The sequence below is a fragment of the Chionomys nivalis genome, chromosome 1 (genome assembly GCF_950005125.1).
Source record: "Chionomys nivalis chromosome 1, mChiNiv1.1, whole genome shotgun sequence".
Classification (NCBI taxonomy): domain Eukaryota; kingdom Metazoa; phylum Chordata; class Mammalia; order Rodentia; family Cricetidae; genus Chionomys; species Chionomys nivalis.
Window position 1 is genome coordinate 111,005,292 of NC_080086.1, and position 26,223 is coordinate 111,031,514.

The 26,223-nt window shown below is 44.2% G+C and overlaps 1 protein-coding gene across 4 annotated transcripts; it reads left to right on the forward strand.

Annotated features, from left to right (window-relative positions):
* The first annotated feature begins 6,871 nt into the window (after positions 1 to 6,871).
* LOC130876839 (zinc finger protein OZF-like) lies at positions 6,872 to 20,688 on the forward strand. Of its 4 annotated transcripts, none has more exons than XM_057773483.1 (5): positions 6,872 to 6,889; positions 7,437 to 7,532; positions 15,631 to 15,757; positions 15,955 to 16,015; positions 18,543 to 20,688. In XM_057773483.1, the coding sequence occupies exons 2-5, from the start codon at positions 7,530 to 7,532 to the stop codon at positions 20,044 to 20,046; spliced, it is 1,695 nt and encodes a 564-aa protein (XP_057629466.1). In that variant the 5' UTR covers positions 6,872 to 6,889; positions 7,437 to 7,529; the 3' UTR covers positions 20,047 to 20,688. The 4 variants fall into 4 exon arrangements, with proteins under 4 accessions (XP_057629466.1, XP_057629484.1, XP_057629494.1 ...); XM_057773501.1 differs by lacking the exon at positions 6,872 to 6,889 and adding an exon at positions 7,694 to 7,842 and having other exon boundaries at positions 7,380 to 7,532; XM_057773511.1 differs by lacking the exon at positions 6,872 to 6,889 and adding an exon at positions 7,694 to 7,836 and having other exon boundaries at positions 7,380 to 7,532.
* Positions 20,689 to 26,223: the final 5,535 nt, after the last annotated feature.

The following is a 26,223-nucleotide window of genomic DNA, read 5'->3' on the forward strand; positions in this document are numbered from 1 at the left end:
GAATAAGAATGGCCTTCGGGCAGCACAGTAAGGGCTCTTGCACTCACAGAAACAGATAGATCTCTGTGAGTTCAAGACCAGTCTGGCCTGTGTAGTGAGTTCCAGACAGCCAGGACTGTAGAGAGAGACCATTTCAATCACCATCATGCCTCTACCCCCTCAAAGGAAAAAAAAAAAAAAGAGACTTAAAAGCCGCCGGTGAACTGAGAAACTCTGAACAGGAAAGGTGACTGATAACACCTGAGGAAGTTTCTGTACTCCCCCTCCCGTTGGCATCTATCACTCTGAGAGGTGAGGCGAACTGACCTGCAAATGTAATCTTCCACACCATGCCTTTCCACCTCAAAAAACTCCAAGCCCCTGTACTATGTGTAATGGATTAAATAAAAAATGCTGCAGGATCCCAGTGGCTGCAGTGGCAGAAACACTGTAGGTCCTCGAGTAGTGGCAGCAGGTATCGGGTAGAGGGTCCCGAGAGCAGCCAGTCCCAGGCAGGGACAGCGCAGTTCCCAGAGTGGCTACAACAGGTCACGAGGAGAGACAGACAGATGGGCACGCCAGGAGACCATGTGGCAGGTCTCTGAAGGCAGCTGGTCTGGGGCAGGGAGACACACGGCAGCGGGCGAGAGACAGAGACATGGATAGGCATGCCATGCAGAGTGAGGCTGGATATTTTTTATTCAGTGGGTTATGGAAGGGAAGAAGGGGAGAAGAGCAGAGAGGCAAGGGGAGGGGAGAAGACCTTTCTTATTGTTGACCTTTTTGTCTCTACACAAGTGTCTGTGTGTAGAACAGGAAAGGGAAGCAGGGACACAGGAAACTGGTGCAGATGTGACTGAAGGGGTGGTTACTGGGGAGGTGGCATTTTCTGGGTGGTGTTTTAATTTGAAATGCACAGTTACTGTGAAGGCCCGGCTTAGGGAAAGCCTTCAACAGTGTGAGTCTTGTGGAGAAAAGGTTTCTGTATTCCCAAGGTTAGGTGAAAATGTTCAAAGGAAACCCTTACCCCAAACCAGGGCCACTTGACAGGCCCAAGTCTTCAAGAAATGTGCTGCCCATGGAGTTCCTGCAAAGCAACTAGCAGCTAACCCCTATTGTTATGATCTGCTGGCCCGGGTACCCAGTCCCTTTAAGAGACAAGCCCTGCCTACTCTCCAACCCCACCACCTTCCACCAAGGCAAGCAGATCTCCTGCCTCCTCCAGCCTGAGCTCTCTTTCTCTTTCAGTCCCTCTTCTGAAGAGGTAACTACTGTCTCTCTCCCTCCACCTTTCTCCTCCATCTCTGTCTGTCTGTCTGTCTGTCTGTCTGTCTGTCTGTCTCCCTCTCTCTCCTCTTCCTCTTTCTCCCCTTTCCTTTCCCCTCCATAACCCACTAAATAAACTCTATACCCAAACTCTCTCTGCATGGCGTATCTGTCTGTCTCTCACCCACTGCGGTTCCGCTGCTGCTCTGCTGAGGCCTCTCGTGGGACTGACTGCCCTCCTTGCGGGATTGGCCTTACCGCATTAACCATCTTTAAAAAAGAATAACACCTATTACGTGCCCTGAATCCAGAGAGTCAACTCCCCCCCATATATACTTATCTCTCACTTTGTAGTTTAAATAAGGAGTAGTTTCTGTGTCAGGTAAAGCCAGGCCCTCCCCCTCTCTGCTCTCTACCACCTACACTGATCTCAGGCCCAGCTAAGCTCACTCTCCTGAACCCTGGGATACTAATTTGGGCTGCCCGCTCTCAGAATTATAAAAGTCTGTTCTTTTTAATTTGAGGTTGAACTGAGTATAATCTTTTTTTTCCTCTCTGCTGACTTTTTTTCCTCTTTTGTTTGTTTTATTTTGTTGTTGTTTGTTGTTGTTGTTTTCAAGACAGGGTTTCTCTGTGTAGCTCTGACTGTCTTAGAACTTGCTCTGTAGACCAGCCTGGTCTCGAACTCAGAGATCCACCTGTCTTTGCCTCCTGAGTGCTGGGATTAACAGTGTGAACTGCCCCACTGGGTTTGGTGACTTTTTCTTACAATGAGAAGGTTCCTTTGATAGTTATGTAGGCTTGGAGAGTCAGAGATCCACCTCTGGTACAGGAGACGTGAATGGGTTGCAGGCTTTTAGAATCCCATCCTTTTTTTTTTTTTTAAGACTTATTTATTTTTTATGTACACAACATTCTGTCTCCATGTATACCCACACGCCGGAAAAGGGCACCAGATCTCATTACAGGTGGTTGTGAGCCACCATGTGGTTGCTGGGAATTGAACTCAGACCTCTGCAAGAGCAGCCAGTGCTCTTAACCACTGAGCCATCTCTCCAGCCCAGAATCCCATCCTTGCTTTTGGCCATTCACGGGTGATCCTCCCTAGGGCTTCATTTCAGTGTTAATATGTTCCTTCAGTTTGGGAGGAGGACCTTTTGTGTGTGTGGGGGGGGGGGTTCCTTTCTTTTTAATAGCCTACTTATCTAGGTGATATCAGGTATTTCCTTCTTTTCTCTCTGGATTCATTTTTTAATGCTGGCACCTTTTATTTGACCAGTGGTGGACAATACTGACAAGCTAGGAACAATGCAAACTGAATTTAGCAAAAAGATTGCAAGTCTGGGTGCAGTGAAACCACTCCATGGGTAGAAAGAAAGCTTTATTGATGCTCCCACTACTAAGATCGTCTCACAGGGTTAGGGGAAGATGGGAAGACAGATTCAAAATGGAGTGAGAGAAAGCAGATATTAGACAGTCAACAGGTGGGGGTCTAAGTTGTTAGGATTGACTAGGATCTAGATGTTCCTGCCCAAGGTAGTTGATCTTCGGGATGGATTAAGAGATGTTCCTGACAAACAGAATCCTGCCTTAGGAGATCTGTTCCTCTGGTAAATAGAAACAAGCCTAGTTTACCCAATAAAACTCCTTCTGTTTATTCAGCCAAAGTCTTTCTGTTTAGAAAATTGTCACCACCACTGACATTTTGGGGAGCTGACTTGAACCTAACAAAGATAAAATTAGAATATTAGACAATTTACTAAACATACTGCCATGGGGTCTCAGCTGACTGCCAGAGCAAAGAACTCACTGCTTCACTGAGAGGATAGGGAAGACTTTTAGAGCAGTTGACTGAGAGGATATTTATTGTTACTGCCGGACCATTTGTATGGGGTCTATGTTCTTTAAATTATTTATTATTTATGAATGTTCAGTTTGCATTTATGCCTTTATGCCAGAAGAGGACATCAGATCCCTCTGGGACAGTTGTGAGTCACCATGTGGTTCCTGGGAATTGAATTCAGGACATCTGAAAGAGTTGCCAATGCTCTTAACCACTGAGCCGTCTCTCCATGCCTAGGGTCTATATTTGAGAGGGAGAAGCTGGATTTTCTAGCAGCCATTAGTCTGTTTACACTGGCCATTTAGGGTTAGGTGCCATGTGTCATCCTTGGGAAGGTCAGTTGTACATGCTCACAGTGGACACCGTTGTAGGGTATCCACCAGAGAAGACTGCTCAGACATAGTTTTAAGCTAACAGAATCTTTATTTGTCAGTCAATGACTACACTGGGTGTTTCAGATCCCAGGTGAGCTTTTCTGCATAAAAACCATGTCCTGTGTGGCCATACTTCACTTAACAAGAACAGTTAGCCTAAAAGCAAGGATAGTGCATTTAGAGACTTTCCCACTGATGGACTTTGGTGGTACTGTGTACATGCTGAGTTTTACAGCATCAATGGTGTTTCCATCATGAACTCAGTTGTGAAAAGGTCTAGGGACCAACTAAAGTCTGGAGACCTGTTACATCATCATGAATCATGCGGTCAAGCTGAGCAGTCAGGGTCTACTTTTTTTATTGTTATTTTTTTGAGACAAGGTCTAACTAGGTAGCTCTGGCTGACCCAGATAGACCAGGTTGACCTTGAACTCAGAGCTCAGGACTGTCCCAAGTATTCACAAGTCCAAATCCATGGCCTGTACCACAACATCTAATATCTAATTTTAAATGTGTGGGGATTTTATGCTGTTATTTTGAGCCAGTTTTTCACTATAAACTCTACTTTCTCTCTGACTGGAATAATTGTCATTGCTTGTGTGTTTTTATGTTATTGGTTGAATATGGGATTGAGAAAACCTTGGGAATCTCATTCTAAATTCTGAGGTGGAAAAAGACCAGTGTAATAAGAAATAAGTCAGTAAAGGAAAACAAACAAAAACATAGATTCAGTTAGTTTGAAACAGCATATGATTGCTGTCAACTTGACTACATCTAATCTGCATCTTTTGGGTGGGAAAACATATCTATAATCTAGTTTTTTTTTGTTTGTTTCTGTTTTGTTTGAGTTGAGAAGAAGCACACCTTTAATCCAGATCTTTAACCCAGATCTAAACTGGGTTGTGCTTCTGCTAGAAGCCTATATAAGGACGTGGAAGAAGAAAGCGTTTGCTCTTTGCCTGCTTCCTCTTGCCTTGCTAGCAAGTCCATTCCTTCACTGGCATTGGAGCCTGCCTCTTGGGATTCCAGTATCTACTGAAGACCAGCTGAGACTTTCAGCCTGTGTACTAAACAACTACTGGATTCTTGAACTTTCTGTTCATAGCTAGCCACTGTTGGATTGGATTAGCTAGACCATAGCCAAAAAATGATTCTAATAAATCCCCTAATATACATATGTCCACACACATTGCTGCAGAATATTTGTTTAACGATGAAACGATGTGTTATTCTTTTGTGTTGCATTTGTTTAACTCTGTGAAGCTGTGTTACTTTGCTTGTCTAAAACACCTGATGTTCTAATAAAGAGTTGAATGTTGAGGAAAGGTGGGCTGGGTCCCGCCACCCGGCTAGCTTTACCCGAAATAACTACACGGAAACTGTATTCTTTTAAACACTGCTTGGCCCCTTAGTTCCAGCCTCTTATTGGCTAACTCTCACATCTCGATTAACCCATTTTTAATAATCTGTGTAGCCCCACGAGGTGTGGCTTACCAGGAAAGATCTTAACCTGCGTCTGTGTGGGGGAGAATCATGGCGACTGACTGACTTGGCTTTCTTTCTCCCAGCATTCTGTCTGTCTACTCCACCTACCTAATTTTCTGTCCTATTAGGGACAAGGCAGTCTCTTTATTTAATCAATGAAATTAACACAAAACAGAAGACTCTCCCCCATCATTTCCCCTTTTTCTGTTTAAACAAAAAAGAAAGGTTTTAACTTTAACATAGTAATTACATATAACAAAACAGTTATCAAGCAAGAATTACAGTTACAATATTTATATCTATTTTATCTTTTATCATAGCTAAGGAAAACTATAACTATAACTAACCATTCTTCAATTCCATCAAAGACTCCAGAAGGATATAATATTACCTAAGTAAACAAGAAGTAAGTAACTTCTAAAATTTTAGAAATGACAGAGACATCTCGCTGTCTGGACAGTCTTCCAAAGTTCTTTTGTACTTTGGGGCATCTATTTTTAGCCTACAGGCCCATAGTATCCAGCAGACTCTTTCATGAAGCAGGAAATTTTAAAGACAGTTTAGTGACTTTGTGCTGTGTCCTGTAGAATGTCTCGTAGACTCTTTCATAGATCAGGAGCCCCGAAAGACCATCTCACCTTTTGGCAGAGAACACCTCTGCGGGTTCTCTGTGTCCAGTTTATGTAACAATCCAGGCAAGGGTAGTTTCTTGCCCAAATGGCTAACCAACTCCATAAAGAGCCTCTTCGATGCCCATCTTCCTCTTGAAGTAGCTGGTGCTGCCAAGAGCAGACGTGTCTCATTGCCATGAAAAGCCCTAAGTTATTAAAACATTAAATGCCATGTTCTGTAGTCTTTGAAAGATACGAAGAATGTCTATCCAACTGAAATATATCTCTATATATCTAGAAAATCTAACTAACATGACTACAAACTTGACTATTATTGATGATTATCTATCAGCAACCTACATTTCCTAATTATACATTACATTCTTAAATGAACTACACAATCACAATACCTTAATCAATATCAGAAATACATATAATCAAACTGACCTTAAAACCATACCAATGCAAATTATTTATACCTATATCATTTCCCCCTTTAAATGTAAAAGAACATAAACAATATTTGGGAATATGGGAGCAGTTTTTTCTCTCCAAACTGCTTCTCTCCCCCATCAGTTGAACAGTCAATAGTGAGGCAGGAGAAAGGATAGGCAGGGCTGGCAGACAGAGAGAATAAATAGAAGAAGAAATCTGGAAAAGAAACAAGAGAGATCAAGGGGCAAGGAAAGAAGGGGCCTGCCACCAAACCAGCCACCAAACCAGAGTGAGAGTGAGAGTAAGATTACAGAAGTAAGAAAAGAAGAAAGTCCGGAGGCAGAAGGTAAGATGGGATAACCTAAGAAAAGCTGGCAAGAAACAAGCCAAGCTAGGGCTGGACATTCGTAAGAAAGAATAAGACTCCCTGTGTGATTTGTTTGGGAACTGGGTGATGGGCCCTCAAGAGAGTAAAAAAACAAACATGTTGACATTCCAACGTGGGACTAGAGTAAAAGAAAATCCAACAACAACATATACATATGTGTGTGTTCTGTTACACTAAAGAACCCTGACTATCACTCAGTGAGAGTAGACATTTATTGGTCTGAGAAACTGAGACCTCAAAACCTGAACACACCGTCCACGGGCTGAGAATCAATTTTTGCAGTAGAGCAGGGAAGGGGAGGTCCTGGCTTCAAGATGCTCGGAAACTGGTTTTCTGGGCAAACTGCTTTTCCTTCCCTTCCCCCCCTTCCTCCTCCTCCTCCTCCTCCTCCTCCTCCTCCTCCTCCTCCTTCTCTCTCTCTCTCTCTCTCTCTCTCTCTCTCTCTCTCTCTCTCTCTCTCTCTCTCTCTCTCTCTCTCCCTGTCTCCCTGTTAATCGCAAGGTGAAAGGTAAACCAGATTGCCTGTTTTTGTAAATTCCATGGCAGGAAGGTTTGCTGAAGTCTTGGGCAGGTTGGTGGTGAAGAGGTGGTGAAAAGGTGATGGGGGCAGGGCATTTCTTTTAATGAGGCCCGCCCTCCTTCTCCAGCAGGACCAGCCTATTCAAGGCGGCCCTTTGAGTTGTCTCCATGGTCACCGAGTCTGGAATTCTTTAAACTCTTGCTGTCATAGCACTTTGAGGGGGAAGAAGTAGGAATTGTACCGAGCAAGTGGAGGCCAGGACAAATTATGTTTAAGCAATAGTAATTATTTCCCCCCGACATGGACAGAAAGCTAGAACCTAGAGTGTGTGATTTGCGCACTATTTCGCCTAGGAAAACTTGTGTCTCCTGTCACTAGAGCTCCTGAGCCAAGGGCTTGCTGGCCTATCAGAATAAAGGTTATTACTTTAGTGCCTGAAGTGTCCAATGAGGAGTATGCTTCTTAGGTGAGGGAATTTGCCTAACCTAGGTCTGTTTCCTTAACCCCCCAACATTAGGCATGTTTGTGTTCTTAGCAAGTACGTCCTAGGTCCCGGGGCTAGAAATCAGAGTCGTCTTCACTGACAACAGGAGCGGCAGGAGGATACCAGGACACTCCTTGGCTGGAAATGGTACGTTCGGCCCGAATCTTGGATGTGGGGCGGAGGGATGCTGAATATGGAAGCTGCTTTGGGAATCGGCCTTCCAAGGCAGCTGAGTCTTCAACTGAGTCTCCGTCTTCAACTGAGTCTCCTCTGGCTCCGGGTCCGATTGGGTGGTGCTGTGTCCACAGGCAGAACCGCGGTCCTGTCCGTTGCTGAGCGCTCCGTGCTGCGGCGTGTCGGGTCAGTGGGACGCCCGCAGCCTTTCCTGCAGTCTGGGCAGTGTCGCTAGAAGGCTGTGCGGGACCAGCCTGGGAGTTGGACCGGGGCTCAGGTGCGGGTAGGTGGAGGTGGAGTTGCTTAGATGGTGAAGGTTAGGACACTGGTTCTGTAGCTGCCGTCTCCTTCCCCTAAAATCTCGCCACGCTACATGCAGTGTCCCAGAGCATCAGTGACTCTCGAAGTAAAGAAAAAAAAAAGGAAAGGAAAAATGAAAAGGAGGCAGACTCTTATCTCAACTGACAGAGACCAATATTTTTGAGCATCGAGTGGGACCAATCTTTCCAGAACAAAGATTGAATGTCCTTAGAGCAGTGGTTCTCAACCTTCCTAAGGCTGCAACCCTTTAATAGCCTTCCTCATGTTGTGGTGACCGCCCCTCCCACACACACACCACACAACTATTTTCGTTGATACTTCATTACTGTAATTTTGCTACTGTTATGACTCCTAAGGTAAATATCTGATATGCAGGATATCTGATAGGGGAACCCTGCCCCATTGGACCCCTAGGGGTTCCAGACCAAGGTTGAGAAAGGCTGCCTGAGAGGATGTGGGGGACATGTACATACACAAAGGTAGCCACCAGGAAGTTAGAGATATTTTTCTTTCTGGTTTGACTGGGAGCAGAGGGAGTTGTTTTCTACAAAGATATATTGTATCTGCAGGACAAGAGGAATGGTCAAGCCAGGGTTGAGCAATTCTTTATGGCTAGGGGCTGTTGGCCAGCACAGCCTGACTCAGTTACTCATGGCAAGAGACTTTTACCCACCCAAAGAGCAGCTGCATTTAAAATGGGAAAACCAAACCTTTGTAGACTCTTGAATTTTGCCTTCCCTTCTGTAATGACTAAATGCAGGATGGCTTAGAGTCATAGCTCTAATCTTTGTTATTGGTTGGTTGGTTGGTTTCTCCAGACAGAGTTTCTCTGTGTAGCCCTGGCTGTCCTGGAACCCGTGTTGTAGACTAGGCTGGCCTAGGTCTCAGACATACACCTGCCTCTGCTTCCCAAAGCTGGATTTAAAGGGGTGCACCGCCAGACCCTACTCCTGGGCTCAAGTCTCTGTCAACCCCACTACTCTTTCACACTGCCAGTTCTTCGGTTAGGTCTGGGGACACTGCATATTCCTGCACCCACCCTAAACCTTTTTGAGCAGGTAAATTCCCGCACTCCTTCAGAACTGAAGGTTGTTTCTCCCTTCAGGACTTCAACATGGCTGCCTGTGGCAGATTCCCAAAATATCTCTCCTTGGCTCCCTTTCTGCCAAACCTGTAACTACTCCTTTGTGTTCTTGAACTTGGCATCCCCAACCTGTGCCCCAAGTCAGGTCCACCCAATAAAATGAGCCAAATTATTAATGAAAAGCAGAAAAAGACAAGTTCAGAGTTTGTGAATAAAAGTGTTGCAATAAAGAAACCAGAATAGCTGCTCTGTGGGGGAAGGAGGGAAATGTTTATTAGAAACTGCCCAGGCAGAAAAGCAGAGAGAACCTAAGGGGGGAAATTTCCAATGTTTTAAGGGAAGATGTGTCTGGAGGGAGGGGAGGCCCTGAGCTGGGATAGTCTGCTGTTAAAGGTATAACTGGTGTCTGTGTGTAGGAATAGGAGGAGCCTAGAGGCCAGCATAGACGTTGGCATGCTAAGAGGCACCAAAGGCATATGTGAATGGAAAAGCCATAGGTCCCTGTTGCCAGCCATAATGAGGATTTCATGTTTAAGCAGGTGAGAACTACTTTCTCAAGTTCCCGAGGGAATGTTGGCTTTTGTCAAAATGCCAAACTTTTGGAAAGTGAATTTCATAGGACTAGTCAATATGGACATTGGGAGAGGAGCAGAGAGGTCTAGGGAGGCCCCTAAGTCAGTCTTCAGGGCCCTGAAGTGAGAAAGTTTAAAGAGGACCAAGGACTTGCATAAATAATGCAGGTCCTGCAGTGCAGGTCAAGGTGAGGTTCCCCCTCTCATTGACCCATCTTGGCTGGGCTTCAATCTCTTCCCGGCAGGGGTCTGACAAGTGTTAGAAGGGTGTGAAATCTTTCTGAGAGACAAGCTCCCCTTTCTGATTGGCACCTTGTCCTTCTTTCAACTTGAGATTCCTGAGAAAACTCCCATGGGGCTGGGGAAGGGGTGTCCATTGTTTCAGAGTCTTTAGAATATCCTCAGTTCTGCCAGGCAGGTTACAGTCAGAATTTATTGACCACTTATATTCACCAGCATTGGTGGTGGTGGTGGTGGTGGTGGTGGCAATTTACCAAATAAGCTAGACTTTGCTTTCTAGCTGGGCAGTGGCAATCCAAGTTCTTTTATTCCAATCTTTTAACTTGTTTGTGTTGTGAGACTGAGTCTCACAATGTAGTCTTGCCTGATCTGAAATTCATGATAGAGACCAGACTGACTTGAAACTTAAAGATCTGCCAGCCTGGCCTCCAGAGTACTGGGGTAAAAGGTATGTGCCACCGTGTTTGGCCTTTTGTCCTAAATTTGTTGTTGTCTGTTTGTTTGTTTGTTTTAAGACAGCATCAGCTCACTATGTGCCCCTGGCTGGCCTGCTACTCCCTATGTAGGTAGAGGAGGCTGGCATTGAACTCACAGGGCTGCCTGCCTGCCTGCCTCTCCCTCCCAAGTGCTGGGGTGAAAGATGTGCACAGCCACACCTGGCCCTTTTATCCCAGTTTGAATCACTAACACTAACCAGCAGATCACACATTGGCAGTTCACACAGTGACAGACAGCTCAGGTCACAGAATGGCTAAGAAATGGTTAAGAGGCTGCAGGGACCAGAGTCTGTGCTGAAGTCCTGGGTGGGGAGCTGAGGGAGGCCTAAGGGGAAGACTGGAGGGACCAGAATTCTCAGCAGTGCAGGTGTGGAGGTGTCTATTGCCCACTGGGAAGGCAGGCTGTGGGATGGGGAGTTGGAAGTGGGCTGAGTGTTTGGCCATGAAGAAACTGCTGGAGCAAGGTTGGGGTGGGGGACATGGTTAGCAAGGAGTTGAGAAGTTTCCTGGCTTTTGACAGCTGTCCCTGTCCTGACTCATGCCTGCCACACTTTGGTGTTTTACAGTCTCAGGTTAGGGGGTTCCATCCGTTGTGGATCAAAAGGGCCCGTGTCTGGCGTTCTGGTATGATTTGGTATATTTTCCGGCGTTGTTACTTATTGGTGTAGTTAATGTCTCTTGGCGTGCTGGCAGATGGTGGTGTTTGCTTAGGTAAACAAGTTGTTCTTCTGTAAAGATCCCTCTTTCTGGGCCCTGATACTCTGTGTGTCACAAATCAGGTCAAGACTGCAGGCCCTGTCACTAAGGTGTTGTTCAGCACAGTAGTAACCAAGAGCAGTCCCTGCCCACTTCCCTCCTTGTCTCTAGGAGAGTCACAGATTCAAGGGTTGTTTCCTCTAATTCTGTAATCTGTGCCCTTGGGCCCAGAATTCTCAGGACTGGGAATCAATCTCTAACTTTCCAAGTGTTTCTGACATTTCCAAACTCACTGAAAAGGGATGGGTGAATGGACTTTGCCTCTGTCATAATTGTCACTGTCCTTGGAGTCTTTCCAACTCTTGTTTTAAAAAGCAAGTTTGTGATGGAGCTAGGCGATGACAGCATGTGGAAAGAGAGTTGCAGTAAGGAGTAGGCCCCAGTGGTAGGTCTGCAAGCTTCTCTACAGTTTGGCTGAAGAGGTCTGTTCTCTCTTAGGGAGGAGAAAACAGAGCTAAATATGGGTAAACAGAAGGAAGGAGAAGGGGAGGGTGTCACAGTCAGTGGCTAGATCAGACAGCAGTTTTCTCTGAGGTCATCCTGTCTTTGGGATTACAAGAGGAATGGGCAATCAGAGTGGGTGTTGGTCAGCAGTCACTAGCATGAAGAGGACAAAAAGAAATCTACTTAAGTGTTGTCTGTTTTCTGTTGAGTTTAGTGTTTATTATTGAAGCTAAAAGTTTGGATTTTCAAGCCCTGTTGGGGTGAAAACAATATTGTTAGGGTGATTGCAATGTTTGTTGTCCCACGTTAGAAGCACAGTGAGGCAAATCATAACACATGGAGTTGGCACCTGTAGGGGTTCTGGTATTTGAACCTGGGTCCTCCAGAAGAGCAGCAAGCCCTCTTCATCACTGAGCCATCTTCAGCCCAAAGACCTCTCTCTTAGAACAGTGATTTCTCTTTGTTTTCCCCAACAACATTGAGAGGAGACCAAGCACAACCCCTCTGTTTCTCTTTCCCTGATGGTCTCTGAGTTAACAGGGGAGTAACTTATTATTCAACTTTAGAGATACCTTCGTCCCTTGTCTATAATCACTTCCCATGATCCTGTTGGAATATCCTTCTTTTTTTTTTTTCTTGTAACAATGTTCTTCAAGGCTGAGTCTCTCACTCACTGTACGGCTGTCCACTATTCCTGAACATGGGGGATGCCCTGTAGTTCTCCGACCCAGAGTCGCTCCATTGGAAATCGGCAGCTTTCCCTCTGCTAGCTGCCTGGTTAGGACTGGGACATCGTGCCCACCTCTTCCCCATGCCATGACCTCTCCTGTCTTGGTCGTGTGCATGCTGTCAGTCTCTGAGTTCTTATGTGCTCAGCCCTGTTGTGTTTGGAGGATGTCGGTCCCTTGAAGTCACTCACTACCCTTGGCTCTTAGAAAAAGTATTTTTCCAACTCCTCTTCTGCATAGATCTCTGAGCCTTGAGAAGGAGGGATTTGAGTCCATGTTCTCGGTGTGGTTTTGATAGTTTCCCCTTTTCGTTTAAAAGAGAGAGAGACAGATTTAAAACTGGAGGGATAGGGAAGTGGAGATGATCAGGGAAGAGGGAGTAGGGAGGGAAAAAGAATATGGTCAAAATATTTTGTATGAAAAATTAAGATTTATTTTTATTTGTGTATATGTTTGTCGTGTTTGTGTGTGTGTGTGTGTGTCTGTGTGTGTGCCTGTCTACATGTCTGTCTGCGCATGTGTATGGGAACCCAAGAAGGCCAGAAGAAGGTCTTGTTGGATGCCTATCATTAGAGTTGGTGCTGGGAAACCAATCTTGTCTGTTAGAAAAGCACCAAGCTCTTTTACCCAGTAAGCCATGTTCCCCATCCCTGAAATATTATTGTTCTTTATTTTTTTCAAGATTTATTTTTGCCTGTTTATTTGTTTGTTTGTTAGTGTGTGTGCGTGTGTGTGTGTTTTTTCAAGACAGGGTTTCTCTGTAATGGCCTTGGCTATCCTGAAACTCACTTTGTAGACTAGTATTGCCTTGAGCTCACAAAGCTCACAAAGCTCTGCCTGCCACTGTCTCCGTATTGCGAGGTTTAAAGGTATTTGCTACCACACCCAGCAATTTATTTTAATTTTTAACGACATATATGTTTGTATCTTTGTGTGAGCATGTACAGACGAGTGTGGTTGCCCAGAGAGGGACAGGCGTTTTATCCCTTTGGAGCTGGAGTTTTAGGCAGTGATGAGTTGCCTAATACGGGTGCAGGAATTGATCTCGGGTCCTTCAATAGAGCAACATGGCTTCTTATCCATTGGACTCCCCCTCGAGCTCCTATTTGTCCTCTTTTGTACCTATAAAACAGAAATTTTAAAAATGCTTTAAAATATTTTGTTTTCTCTGTGGGTGCTTTACCTGTATAAATGTGTTTGCGGCACATGGCTTTTGCAACCCTCTTGGGGCCAGGAGAGGGCATTGGAAATGGCGTTGGGTGCTGTGAGTGCCAGAAAGGATGCAGATCCACTGGAAGGGTAGCCCGTGCTCTTAACCACGGAGCCCCTCACCAGCCCCTTGCCGCTTTTTTGCATTGCAAAGATTGTTATGTTTTTTTAAAAATGTAATAGCGGTTATATTCAGCTCCTCCTGGTGTAGCTTTTTCTTAATCAGCACATTGACTGATATCATAAGCATCTATTAATATGGACTCTGGGAAATTTGGAGATGACATATATAATATATATATTTGTAATAAACTTAATCATATGTATTTTATTCCCTTCTTTGTTTTTCAAGACGGGGATTCTCAGTGTTAACAGCCTTGGCTGTCCTGGAATTCACCTTGTAGACCAGGCTGGCCTCAAACTCACAGAAATCCAAATACCCCTGCCTGCCAAGGGCTGGGATTAAAGGCATGAGCCACCACTGCCTGGTTGAGTATTTTGCTTTAATATGTGTTCCAGAAATTTTAGAGATGACGTGTTGCCATGCTGATGAGTTAGAACTCTAAGAAGATGTAACATCTTTCCGTTGTTTTGTTATCCATCAGATTTCTCAAATAAAAATGGTGTCATAAGCTAGTAAGATGGCTCAATTGGTTGGCAAACTGGCACACCCGAAAAAATAGGAATCTCAGTTGAGGAATTGGTTCCAACAATTTGTCCCGTGCACTTGTCTTCATGTCATTTCCTTGGTTGTTAATTGATGTAGGAGGGCCTGCTCCAATGTGGGTGTTGCCATCCCAGGTCATGGGGGCCTGATTTGGACAGAGGATAGCACAGCAAGCCAGTGAGCAATGTTCATCTCTGCTCTCTGCCTCAGTTCTTGCCTTCGCGTTCCTTCTTTGAGCCTTCTGCCTTGGCTTCCCTCAATGATCAATTGTGAACTGTAATCCATACAATCACTTTCTTGCACAAGTTGCATTTGATCATGGTGATACAGCAACAAAAAGTAAAATAGGACACTGATAAATGAATTACTTGTCAGGGGGCTATTGGGTGTTTAACTAAGGATGAACCAAAGAACCCAGCTATATATTTTGTAATCCTGGCTTTTAGTTTAGTGCAAAGACAGACCATGTATTTAAGTTCCTAACAAGTTGTAAGAAGAAGATTAACTAGAGGCCTGCTGAGATGGCTCAGTAGGGAAAGGCACTTGCTATGCAACCCTGATGGGCAGCAGTCAATCTCTAGAACCCTTGCTACAATAGAGAGAACCAAGTCCCACAAGTTGTTGCTGATCTTCACTAGAGCACTGTGGTGTGCGCTCGCCGTGCTCACGCTCTCCAAGCACAGCACACTAAGTCAAGGTTTTAGAAAGATGTACAGATACTGTCCACCAAATCAAGTGATATATCCTTTTCATCTAGAGAGGATGCTGGGTTTTAAACAAATTACATCCCTCTGATAATCCCGTGAAATTGTTGCTAGACTCTTAGGGAGAAGATGGTGTTGTTTTTAACTTGGGGTACAGTTGCCATCTACTATTTGAGAAATCTCCCTAATTCTTCACAGCTATGGAGGAAGGGATCATTCTAGATCTCACTTCCCATTCAGTGGGAGAATTGTTTTGTCCAGCATTTCAAAGCACACATCTTTTTTGAAAATTCATCATTTTTTATTTATTTATTTATTTATATTTTCTTTCTTTCTTTCTTTCTTTCTTTCTTTATTTATTTATTTATTTATTTTGTGGCAGGGTTTCTCTGTATAGCCCTGGATGTCCTGGAACTCCCTCTGTGGATCAGGCTGGCATCAAACTCAGAGATCCACCTGCCCCTGCTTCCCAAGTGCTGGTATTAAAGGTGTGTGCCACCACCGCCTAACAAGCACACACATTCTAAGGACAGTTGCTATTGAGTCCCTGGTGAGTAGTAGACAATCAGATTTTGTGATGAGAGTAGTTAGGAAGATGAGATGCAGAAAGAGAAACTAACAAAATTACCTGCACCAGAGCTCGTGCTATCCTGATGTCTCTTTCCCAGAAAGCTCCAGTTTACTTGTAGCATTTGTGTTTGGGGAATCTTAGTCTGTATGAACAGTGTGATGACCGAGACAACTTGAACACTTGTGGAACATAATGTCATGTCAACTTCTTATTAATCCTGTGTGCATCTCCAGGACCATGAGGCTGACTGTCCTGGAAATATATGTGTGTGCTTTTAGGAGCCAGTGACCTTTGAGGATGTGACTGTGAAGTTCACCCGGGAGGAGTGGGCTCTGCTGGATCCATCCCAGAAGAAACTGTACAAAGATGTGATGCAGGAAACCTTGAGGAACCTGGCTTCTATAGGTACCTGAGCATTGCCTTTTCTAGTCCATCACAGGACAAGTGTTTCTAGTTTATCCATGCTGATGTATGAATTGGATTATGGAAGGGGGGTAGAGGTGAATGTGTCAGATGGGATCACTTATACCTTCAATTTAGCTGTTGTCTAATTTTTTCTGTTATTAATATTTCTTAACGATTTCTCTCGCTTTGCATTTTAGGAAACAACCTGGTAAACAAGAAGGTTGTAAATGAGTATGAAAATCTCTGCAGGAAATTAAGGTAATTTGTTTCCCAAGCCACATTTTATAGTTCTGTTGTGCTAGGACATTTTATGAAGAAGTAAAAGATGTGTGTGATATCCAGCATCAAACTAATTTTGTCTCAGGAATTTTTTTCCAAAAATTAAAATGTGTTAAATATCAGCAATAGTCCATTGCAAACATTCTAATTTGAGAACTAGAATATGGTGATGTCCCGTATGATGTGCTGTTGTAGTTCATATACTTGATGCCATACACAGTATCTTAGTTTGGTTTTGTATTGTTGGGATGAAGACTATGAACCAAAGCAACTTGGAGAGGAAATGGTGAATTTTACCTTGCAGTTTGAAGTCCATGATCTAGGGATATCAGTGCATAAAGTCAAGCAGGACATGGCCTGAAGGCAGAGGCCGTGGAGGAATGCTGGTTACTGTCTTGCTCCCTGTAGCTTGCTCAGTTTGTTTTCTCATACACTTCCTGACCCCCTTCCCAGGAGTGGCACTGCCCACGGTGAACCACACACCTTCACATTGATCATTAATTCAGAAAATGCTCCACGGGCTTGCTTACAGGCCAATTCGATGGGGGCATTTTCTCAACTAAAGTTCCCTAGGTTTTGTCAAGTTGACAAAATACTAACCAGCAAAATGTAGCCAGAGACTGTGTGTTCATTTCCTGGCCGCCCAGACCCAAATAATCACAGAGAAACTATATTAGTTAAAATGCTGTTTGGCCTATTAGGCTTCTTATTAACTAACATCCTAAATTAACCCATTTCTATTAATCTGTGTGTCAGCATGAGGCTGTGACTTACTGGTAAGGGTCTGGCATCCCTCTCCTTCAACAGCTACATGGAGTCTCTCATACTTTGCCTTCTCTTTATATCTTTTCCACCCTGTCTATATTCTGCCCTGCTATAGGCCAAAACAGCTTCTTTATTAGCCAATAGTAATAAAACATATTCATAGCATAAGAGGGGAATCCCACATCAGCAAAATTGACTCCTTGTCTTCATTACACACACAGACCTCAATGTTAAACCCTAACCTGCCCTTTCTGTTTGTCCACAAGATGTCATGTTATATTGATATCACAATTTAAAACATAAAAAACAGTCTTAATAAATGTCAACAGTTTAAGTCCAAGTTCTCCTTAAAAATTCAGTGTTTCTTATAAATGTCGAAAGTTACCAAACTGTGGGCCCCTACAATATCCAAACAAAAATTTAATCAGCTACATACTTTTTTATTCTAGGAGGAAAGAACCAGGGCATAGTCAAAATCAAGGCAAATCAAAACCAGTTTCCAGCAGTACAACAATCAGTGTGCCACATCCGGAGCTGAAACACCAGCTTCAGGTCCCCACCTCCGTTACTGTCAGCACAAATAGATGGTCTGTCAGGCTCAGGCCAGTTCCACATCATCACCTATGGTCCTGAATGGTTGTCCATCCTACTGGTATCACCAATATGCTAAGGTGTCCACTGTACCTGAGGCCCCACCTTTTCCTATGTAGACAGAGCAAAGGCTTTATTTGGCTTATGTGTCCCGATCATAGTCCGTCTTTAAGGGATGTAAAAGCAGGAGCTCAGGGCAGGGGCCCAGAGATAGGGACTGAGACTGAGACGGTGGAGGAAACTCCTTCCTCACTTGCTCTCCTGGGCTTGCTCAGACTGTTTCCTTTCCTTTTCTTTTCTTTGTTTTTTTTTTCCCGTTTTCTTATGTAATCAGGACCACCTGGTGCCCAGGGCCAATACCACCCTCAGTTGGCTAGTCTCTCCCACAATGTTGATTGATCACAAAAATGCTCCCACAGATTTGCCTAAACACAATCTAATGGAGACATTTTCTCAGCTGAGATTTCCCCTCAGTGATGATTCTACACTGTGATAAGTTGACAGAAAACTAAGCAGGGAACACTTCAGTATTTCAAATGGGATATAGAGGGACCAAAAGATTGCCTAGCCAGTATTAAGGCTGTTCATGCAATCATAATTGCCAGAACCCATATAAAGTGACACATATCTGTAATCCCTATACTTCTAAGAGAGACCCTCCTTCAGCGACATGGAAGGAAACAGTACTCCCAAAAGATGTTGTGACCTCCTCCCTTGTACTGTAGCATACATGCATAGCCACAAACACAATAAATGGACACATTGTTTAAACTTAATGTTGTATTGATTTATCACCCAGTCATGGAACCAAATGGGGAATGGCTAATTGTCAGTTTATTTCATGCACATGCAAGTATTTAAAAAGAAAAAAAAAAGATGATTTTGACTTATACCATTGCACATCCAAAACGTGCATAAGATTTGGTTTGAAATTTGTATTGAAATGCTATGTAAATATTTAATGTTCTCAAGAAGACATACCCCACCATGCATGAATAGCATTGTTTCTGTTATAGCTGTCCTCAAGTGATCTTTGAAAGCATTGCAGTCCAAACATGTTACAAACTTTTCCAAGCATGAAACCAACATTTCTTTCCTTCAGTCATTAGTAAACAAAGTCTTAGTCATGTGCTTTTCACCTGTTTTGCAGCAGTCAACTGGTAGAGAAATTCCGTGACTATAAAGAAAGTCTTCAGTGTCCAGAAATCCTCAGCTGTATTCCAGAGCCTTCTGTGAACCTGAAATCTTGTCCAGGACTTGCCACATGTGAAAAGCATGTGTGCGAAGAAGGAAGCATTGGCCGTTCATCTCTAGGTGTGCCCCTGAACCATCAGGAAGGACAGAAACCTCACGAAGACCAGAACTATGGACAGAAGTTGTATAAACATAAGGGGTTTAAAGGCAGCTCCAGTTCTCCTCTGTCCCTTCAGACACATAAAGGTGCTCACACTGGAGCGAACCCTTCTAAAAATAAGGAGTGCAAAGAAGACCTTCTTTGTCTCCGGTCTGGTCAAAGGAATGAAGAACAAGCCCATGCAAAAATATCTTACACTCACAAGCAATGTGGGAAAGCCTTCACCCATCCCAACCCTTTACAAAGGCATGAGAAGATTCACAGTGTTAAGAAGCCCTACGTGTGTGAACAGTGTGGGAAAGGCTTTGCTCGGTTAGGTAACCTTTTAAGACATCAGAAAACTGATACGGGTGAGAATCCTTTTCTGCCTAATCATTATAGCAGAACTTTTCCTCGTTCTGCTTGCCTTCGAAGACGTATGGGAATTCGCAGTGGTGACAAACCCTATGCGTGTGATCAGTGTGGGAAAACTTTCCTTGATTCTACTTACTTTCGAATACATAGAAGGATTCACACTGGTGTAAAACCGTATGTCTGTCAGCAGTGTGGGAAAGCCTTCACTGCTTCTCGTTACCTTAAATCACATGAACTAACTCACACTCGGGAAAAATCTCATGTGTGTAAGCAGTGTGGAAATTCCTTTACATTTTGGTATCAGTTCCAGAAGCATAAAGTAATTCACAGTGGTGTGAATCCCTATGTTTGTAAACAATGTGGAAAGGGCTTTACCTATTCCAGTTCCCTAAAAACACATGAAAGAATTCACACTGGTCAGAAGCCCTATGTATGTGATCACTGTGGGAAAACCTTTGGTAGTTCTGGTAACCTTAAAAGACATGGAAGTACTCACACTGGAGAGAGACTCTATGTATGCAAGCAATGTGGGAAATCTTTCAATAATCACAGTTCCTTTCAGTTCCATAAAAGAATGCATGCTGGGGATAACCCCTACAAGTGTAAGCAGTGTGGGAAGGATTTAGCGTCTTCGTCTTCCCTTCAGAGCCATGAAAGGAATCACTCTGGAGAGAAGCCCTTTGTGTGTTTGCAGTGTGGGAAAGGTTTCAGTTCTGACAGTTCTCTTCGAAAACATAAAATAATGCACAGTGAGGAAAAGCCCTATGTGTGCAAGCAGTGTGGGAAAGCTTTTCGGCGCTTCTTTGAGGTTCGAGTACATGAACGAATCCACAGCAGCGAGAGACCCTATCAGTGTGAGACGTGTGGTAGAGGCTTTTCCAGTGCAACTCATCTGCGAAGACATGCACCAATTCATGGCAGAACCAATAAAGATTCTTGTAAATAACCCGAGGAAGTCTTCCCTTTGCTTAGCTCTCACAGAAATCAAACGACATGAAACAGCCTATGCTATCAGTGTGGGAAAATGCCCAACAGTTTCTAGAGAAGCTATTCTTTTGAATCGATGTAGCTTTAGTCTAGAAGTTCCCTTCAAATACATGGACATAGACACACTGGAGAAAAGCTGCAAGGGATGTGATAAAGTCTTCTGTCTTCTTTTCATTTTGGAGAACATCCAAAATAGCTGACACTGAAAAAAAAAAAAAAAAAAAACCTTATGCACACAATGTAGACAGCCTTTAGTTCTTAAGGGGACCTCAAAAGACATTGTAGTAATTTTGGAGAGAAACCCTTCATGTATAATGTGGTGGCCTGAATAAGAATATTCCAGACTTGTTTATATATTTGAATGCTCAAGTACCAGGGAGTGGCACTGTTGGAAAGAATTAGATGTAGCCTTGTTGGAGTAGATGTGAACTTTCTAGGAAGATGTGATACTGGAGGTGGACTTTGAGCTTTCAAAAGCCAGTGCCAGATCCACTCACTCTTCCTCTGCACCTGTGGTTCAGGATGTAGCTCTCAGCTACTGCTAAAGTACCATGGTCCCAGCCATGATAATCATGGACTAAGTCTCTGAAGCTGTAAGCAAGCCCCCAATTAAATGGTTTGTCTTATAAGAGTTGCCTTTGTCATGATGTCTCTTCACAGCAATAGAACAGTGACTAAGACATAGGAAATCTTACAAATCTTTCAGTTATCCTTCTGTAGAAATGAAAGAACTCTCTTAGGGTAGCCTAAAGGACAGAATTTGTGAGGTCTCCTTTATCACTTTGGTAGCGTTTGAAAGAATGTATTGAGAGAACTCCTGGCATTGGAAAGCTTGTGGGAACATTTCTTGGTCCAACTCAAAATTTAAGAAATAGCAAGGTTTGGGAAATAAGTTCCATTAAAAGAGATACTTGATTTTAATGTGACAATCTGGTCAGCCATGCAGGGTGGGCTGAGATTCACTATGAAAGTCACCTCTAGGTGTGGTGGCACAAGCATGTAGTCCTACTTGGGAAACTAGTAAGAAGGATCCCAAGTTTCCAGAACTGTCTGGACTATATTTTGAGTTTCTGGTATTCCCAGGAAAACTGGGTTCCCCTTTCAGAAATTGTATCTTGTTAATCATAGAATTTAACCATTGAACCCAGAAGAAATCTCCAGGACTATTTTTTAAACTTGGAGTGAGTGGCAACCTACCAGGCAAGCTATAGGTAGTTGTATTGTTTCCCCAAACTCTTTGCCTCCCTCCCCCCCACCTCTGTGTGTGTGTGTCTGTGTGTGTGTGTGTGTCTGTCTTGTCTATCTGTCTCATCATCCTTCTTCCCTTTCTAACTTTTTTTTTATTTATTTATTATGTGTACAACATTCTGCTTCCCACACACCAGAAGAGGGCGCCAGATCTCATTACAGATGGTTGTGAGCCATCATGTGGTTGCTGGGAATTGAACTCAGGACCTCTGGAAGAGCAGTCAGTGCTCTTAACCTCTGAGCCATCTCTCTAGCCCCCCTTTCTAACTTTTAAAAAATCATGAGTAGTGTTTTGCCTGTATCCATGTCTGTCCTGCATAAGTGTACTTGATGCCTGATGAGGCATTGGGCCCCCTGGAACTGGACTTACAGATAGTTTTGAGCCTCCCTGTTGGGGTTCTGGGAATTAAACCTAGATCCTCTAAAGAGCAGTCTATGCTCCTAACCATTGAGCCATCGTCTTCCCATCCCCTCTTGGCTTCTTTGAAGTAGGCAATAGCTAGGTAGTAGCTGCTAGCTTAATTTTTATTGTAGCCCAGAATTGCCACGGACTGACTCTCTTGGAGATCGAAGACCGAGGGAGAACAGGGGTGAAGGCTTAGGAGAACCCAGGATTCGGCGAATGACAGATAGACACAACTCTAATGAGATTTGAATCTGCTGCAACTTTACTAAAATTCAAGCATCACTTTTAAGAGATTACAGAAGGAAGTTGGCAGACATAAAAGTTTCCATAGAAAAATGATTACAAACAATTAATTATTCTCAGCAAGTCTTGTGGTCAGGGCCAGATGGGCAGAGCTTTTCTTTGAAATTCGTCTCACACCACAAACCAACTGTGCTTTCTCATGGCCCTAAATCATATCTGCCCTCAAGGTAACCAAGGTGACCCAAACACCATTCTTCAGGATTCCACCCCCAGGGTTTGCTCCAATATTGAATGGCTGGCTTCATATTGTCAAGAATAGACTGCCTTTCTTTCCTATCTAAAATGCACCAGGGGTTTCTCATTCTGGCTAGCCTCTCCATAAATGGTAATTCATGCCATTCCATAGATTTTCCTTCATAATTTACCCATCTTCTACCAACTCCTATCATGGGCTCTTTCTGTTCTAGGGTATCTGTAAATTCCCCCAGAGCGAGCCAGAGTCTTAATCATAACATTAATGGCCTGAATCAAGGGAGGGAGCTGACGCATCAGTTCCTCCGTATTCAAGGAGCCGTTGGGAATGTTTCCTGGTTCCTTGAACAGATTAAGTTTTTGTCAAGAGAAAAGTAGAACAGAAGAAAAGATAGCAGAGCCAATGCAAGAAACCATCGCCAGGAACAAAGTGAATGAGATGATTGAGGCTAATCAGGTACTTCAACTCTAGCAGACTGCCAGGGAACCGCCAGGGGGCCAAGCTCCAGGAAGCACGAGCCCCTCATTTTGAGACAGCCACCACCTGAGAGGCATTTTGTCACACAGGCGAGACAGCCGTGGATGTGGCACAGAATGACTTCACATTCGCTTACAATGCTCCTGTCTTATTCTATAATCACATTTTGAAGTAGTAATTTTGACAGGAAGTATAGGTCCTCATTAAAAAAATACAGAGCAAAAAATATATATATTTTCCCATTACTTCATTTTAGGCAAACACTTTTCCCCTATATTATTGTCTAGTCTACTTAAGAAGTTATATGAATATAGTAACCTTTTCTTCCACCCTATTACACATATTTTATTAGTTTTTGATAGTAAAATGCCTAAGTGCAGCTTCAGGTTTATTTAGCCATCAATGGGCATTCGACCATCAGACACTGCTGCAGTTTGACTTGGTTATCTCCTTGCCTGTTGTTTTGGGAAGGTATAGGCTTTTTAAAGCAATCTGGATGACAAACACGATCCCATCCACTAGCCTCTGGGGACACTGCTCTCCCTTGCTCATACCCACACAGACATACGCGTGTAGACGTAATTAAAAATAAATATTTGTCCAAAGTATTTCGTTTTTAGTTTTTTTCTTGTCTTATTTTTAATGCAGGTGCGGTGGGGTCTTGGGCAGGGCCCAGGCCTTCACGCATGCTCAGCAAAGTCTCTACCACTAAGATGCCTATTTAGCCCTGTGGTCCTCCTGGAAAGGTGCTTGGCTTTTGAGGGAGACCACAAGAGCCACGGAGCAGAAAGGCAGATGCAGCCGCTGATTCTAGTTCTGAAAGGGGTTTTCCACTCAACCCCAAGGTCTACAGTTGCCTTAACGCCCTCAGGGTTTCTTCAGCACCCTGTACTAGCCCTCCATGGGGCTCAGACACGGGAGACAGCAGGATTCAGGGATTTGGAGAGGCCTAGAGTCTGTAATTTGATCTCTATCTTGCTTAGTAAAAGTTGTTTCTCTTGTCCCTCGAGCTCCAGGAGAAGGGCCTAGGGTTCGCTGGCCTATCATGGTCTTATTTGAATGTGTGGACTACCCAACGAGGAGTTTGCTCCATAGGTGAGGCTATCCGTGGTTATCAGTTTGGTTACTTTCCTTCCTGAATCCCCTCCCTGCCCCCTACCCCAACTCCCCCCCCCCCCCCGACATTAAGCACGTTTGTGTTCTTTGGAGGTAGATCCTAGATCCCAGACCTGGGTATCCAGGTCGCCCTCACTGACTTCAGGAGCCTCAGAAGGAAACCAGGTCACCCAAGGCTGGAAATGATGCGTGCTAAAGCGTCCCAGGTATGCGGAGGAGGCAGCCACAATCTCAGGCGGTAACGGGTACATGACCTCTTGCACGCAAATTATCTCATCTGGCTCTGATGTGCCACACTGCCCAGATCCCGCATGGTGGAGCTGGACCAGCAGGCAAAGCCGCGGTCCTGTCCTTACCTGAGCTCTCAGTTAGCTTAGTGGCCGCAGCCTACGGACACCGTAGAGGGTCGTGAGTGGGCAGACTTAGGAGTCGAACCGGAGCTCATGATCCGAGGTCAGGGAGTGCAATCTGCGTGGGTGGTTATCTGTTAGGTCACTGGCCCGCTCTCCCTAAAACTTCTCCGCACCCCATGCAGTGTCTCAGGGCGCAGCTATCCAGAGCACCTGTAAGTCTGAATGTAAAAATAAATGAAGCAGAGAAGCAGCCAAACGTGATTACAACGGACTGAGACCACTTTATCGGAACAGCGAGACACCCTAACTTTTCCAGGAAGATTGAGTGCACTTTAGAGGGTCTGGGGAACATGTATTTATACGTAGGTAGCCACCGGGAAGTTAAACTAATTTTTTTGTGGTTTGGCGGGGAGCAGAGTATACACAGGCGTACTGCTTCTGTAGGCGACGCGGAATGAATGGGATCGGGCTACACAGTTCTTTGTGTCTAGGACACAGCCTGACTCAATTCTTCACGGCCTGAGACTTTTATCCATTCAAGGAGCACCTCTTTTCAAAGTGGGGAACCAGCCTTTGTGGACTCCTAGTTTTGTCCTCCCTTCCGGCTCTAGTCTTTGGTTGCTCTTTGTTTTTGTTTTGTTGGTTGGTTTGCTGGTTTGCCCACCAGAGCTGAAGGTTGTTTCTCCCTTCGGGACTTCAGCATGGTCACCTGTGACTTGAGGTACAACTCTCCCAAAGAATCGCTCCTCGGCTCCCTTTCTGCTTATCCTGTAACATTATTTATCTAACAGTAACCCCAAGAGCCTTGAGGCTGGTATATGAACAACAAACAGACATGCTTGTGTTCTTGAACTTGGCGTTCCCAACCTAGGCTCCAAGTCAGGCCCGCTCACCTGTTCTCAGTAAGCCAATAAAAAGAGCCAAGTTATTAGTGAAAAGCAGAAAAATATTAATTTCTTAAATGCACATTGGAAGAGGGACAGAGAGATCTAGTGAGGCCCCTAAGTCTGTCTTCAGGACCCTGAAGTGGGAAAGTTTAAGGAGGACCAAGGACATGAATAAGCAATGCAGGTCAAGGTGAGGTCCCCACCCTCTGCTCACCACCAGTGCTGGGCTTCAGTCTCTTCCTGGCAGGGGGTCTGACAAGTGTTAGGAGGGTGTGAAATCCCTTTCTGAGAGACAAGCTCCCCCCTCTGATTGGCACCTTTTCCTTCTTTCAACTTGAGATTCCTAAGAAAACTCCATGGGGGGGGGGGTGTCCATTGTTTCAGGGTCTTTAGAATATCCTCAGTTCTGCCAGGCAGGTTACAGTCAGAATTTATTGACCACTCATATTCACCAGCAGTGGTGGTGGTGGTGGTGGTGGTGGTGCTGGTGCTGGTGCTGGTGCTGGTGGTGGTAATTTACCAAATAAGTCTGACTTTGCTTTCTACCTGGGCAGTGGCAATTCAAGTGCTTTTATTCCAATCCTGGTATTTTTGAACTTGACAAAACCGAGAGTCGTCACAGAGAACTTCAGCTGAGAAAATGTCCCCATCATATTGACCTATAAGCAAGCCTATGGAGCTTTTCTTGTTTGATAATCAATGTGGAAGTGTTTAGCTCTCGGTGAGCGGTACCATTCCCACGCAGTTTGTCATAAAGTTTATAAGAAAACAAACTGAGCAAGCCATGGGGAGCAAGACAGTAAGTAGTATTCCTCCATGGCCTCTGCTTGCAGTTCATGCCTAGAGGTTCCTGCTTGAGTCCATGCCCTGACTTCCCTTGATCATGGACTTCAAACTGCAAGGTAAAGTTAATGCTCTTCACTTTAAGTTGCTTTGACTCAGTCTTCATCCCAGTAATACAAAATCAAACTAAGACACTGGGTATGGCAAAAGGTTTGTATATATGAGCTATGACAGCACATCATACATGACATCATCATATTCTGTTTCTCAAATTAGAATGTTTGCGATGGACTATTGCTGATATTTAGCACATTTTAATTTTTGGAAAAAAATTCCTGAGACAAAATTAGTTTGATGCTGGATATCACAC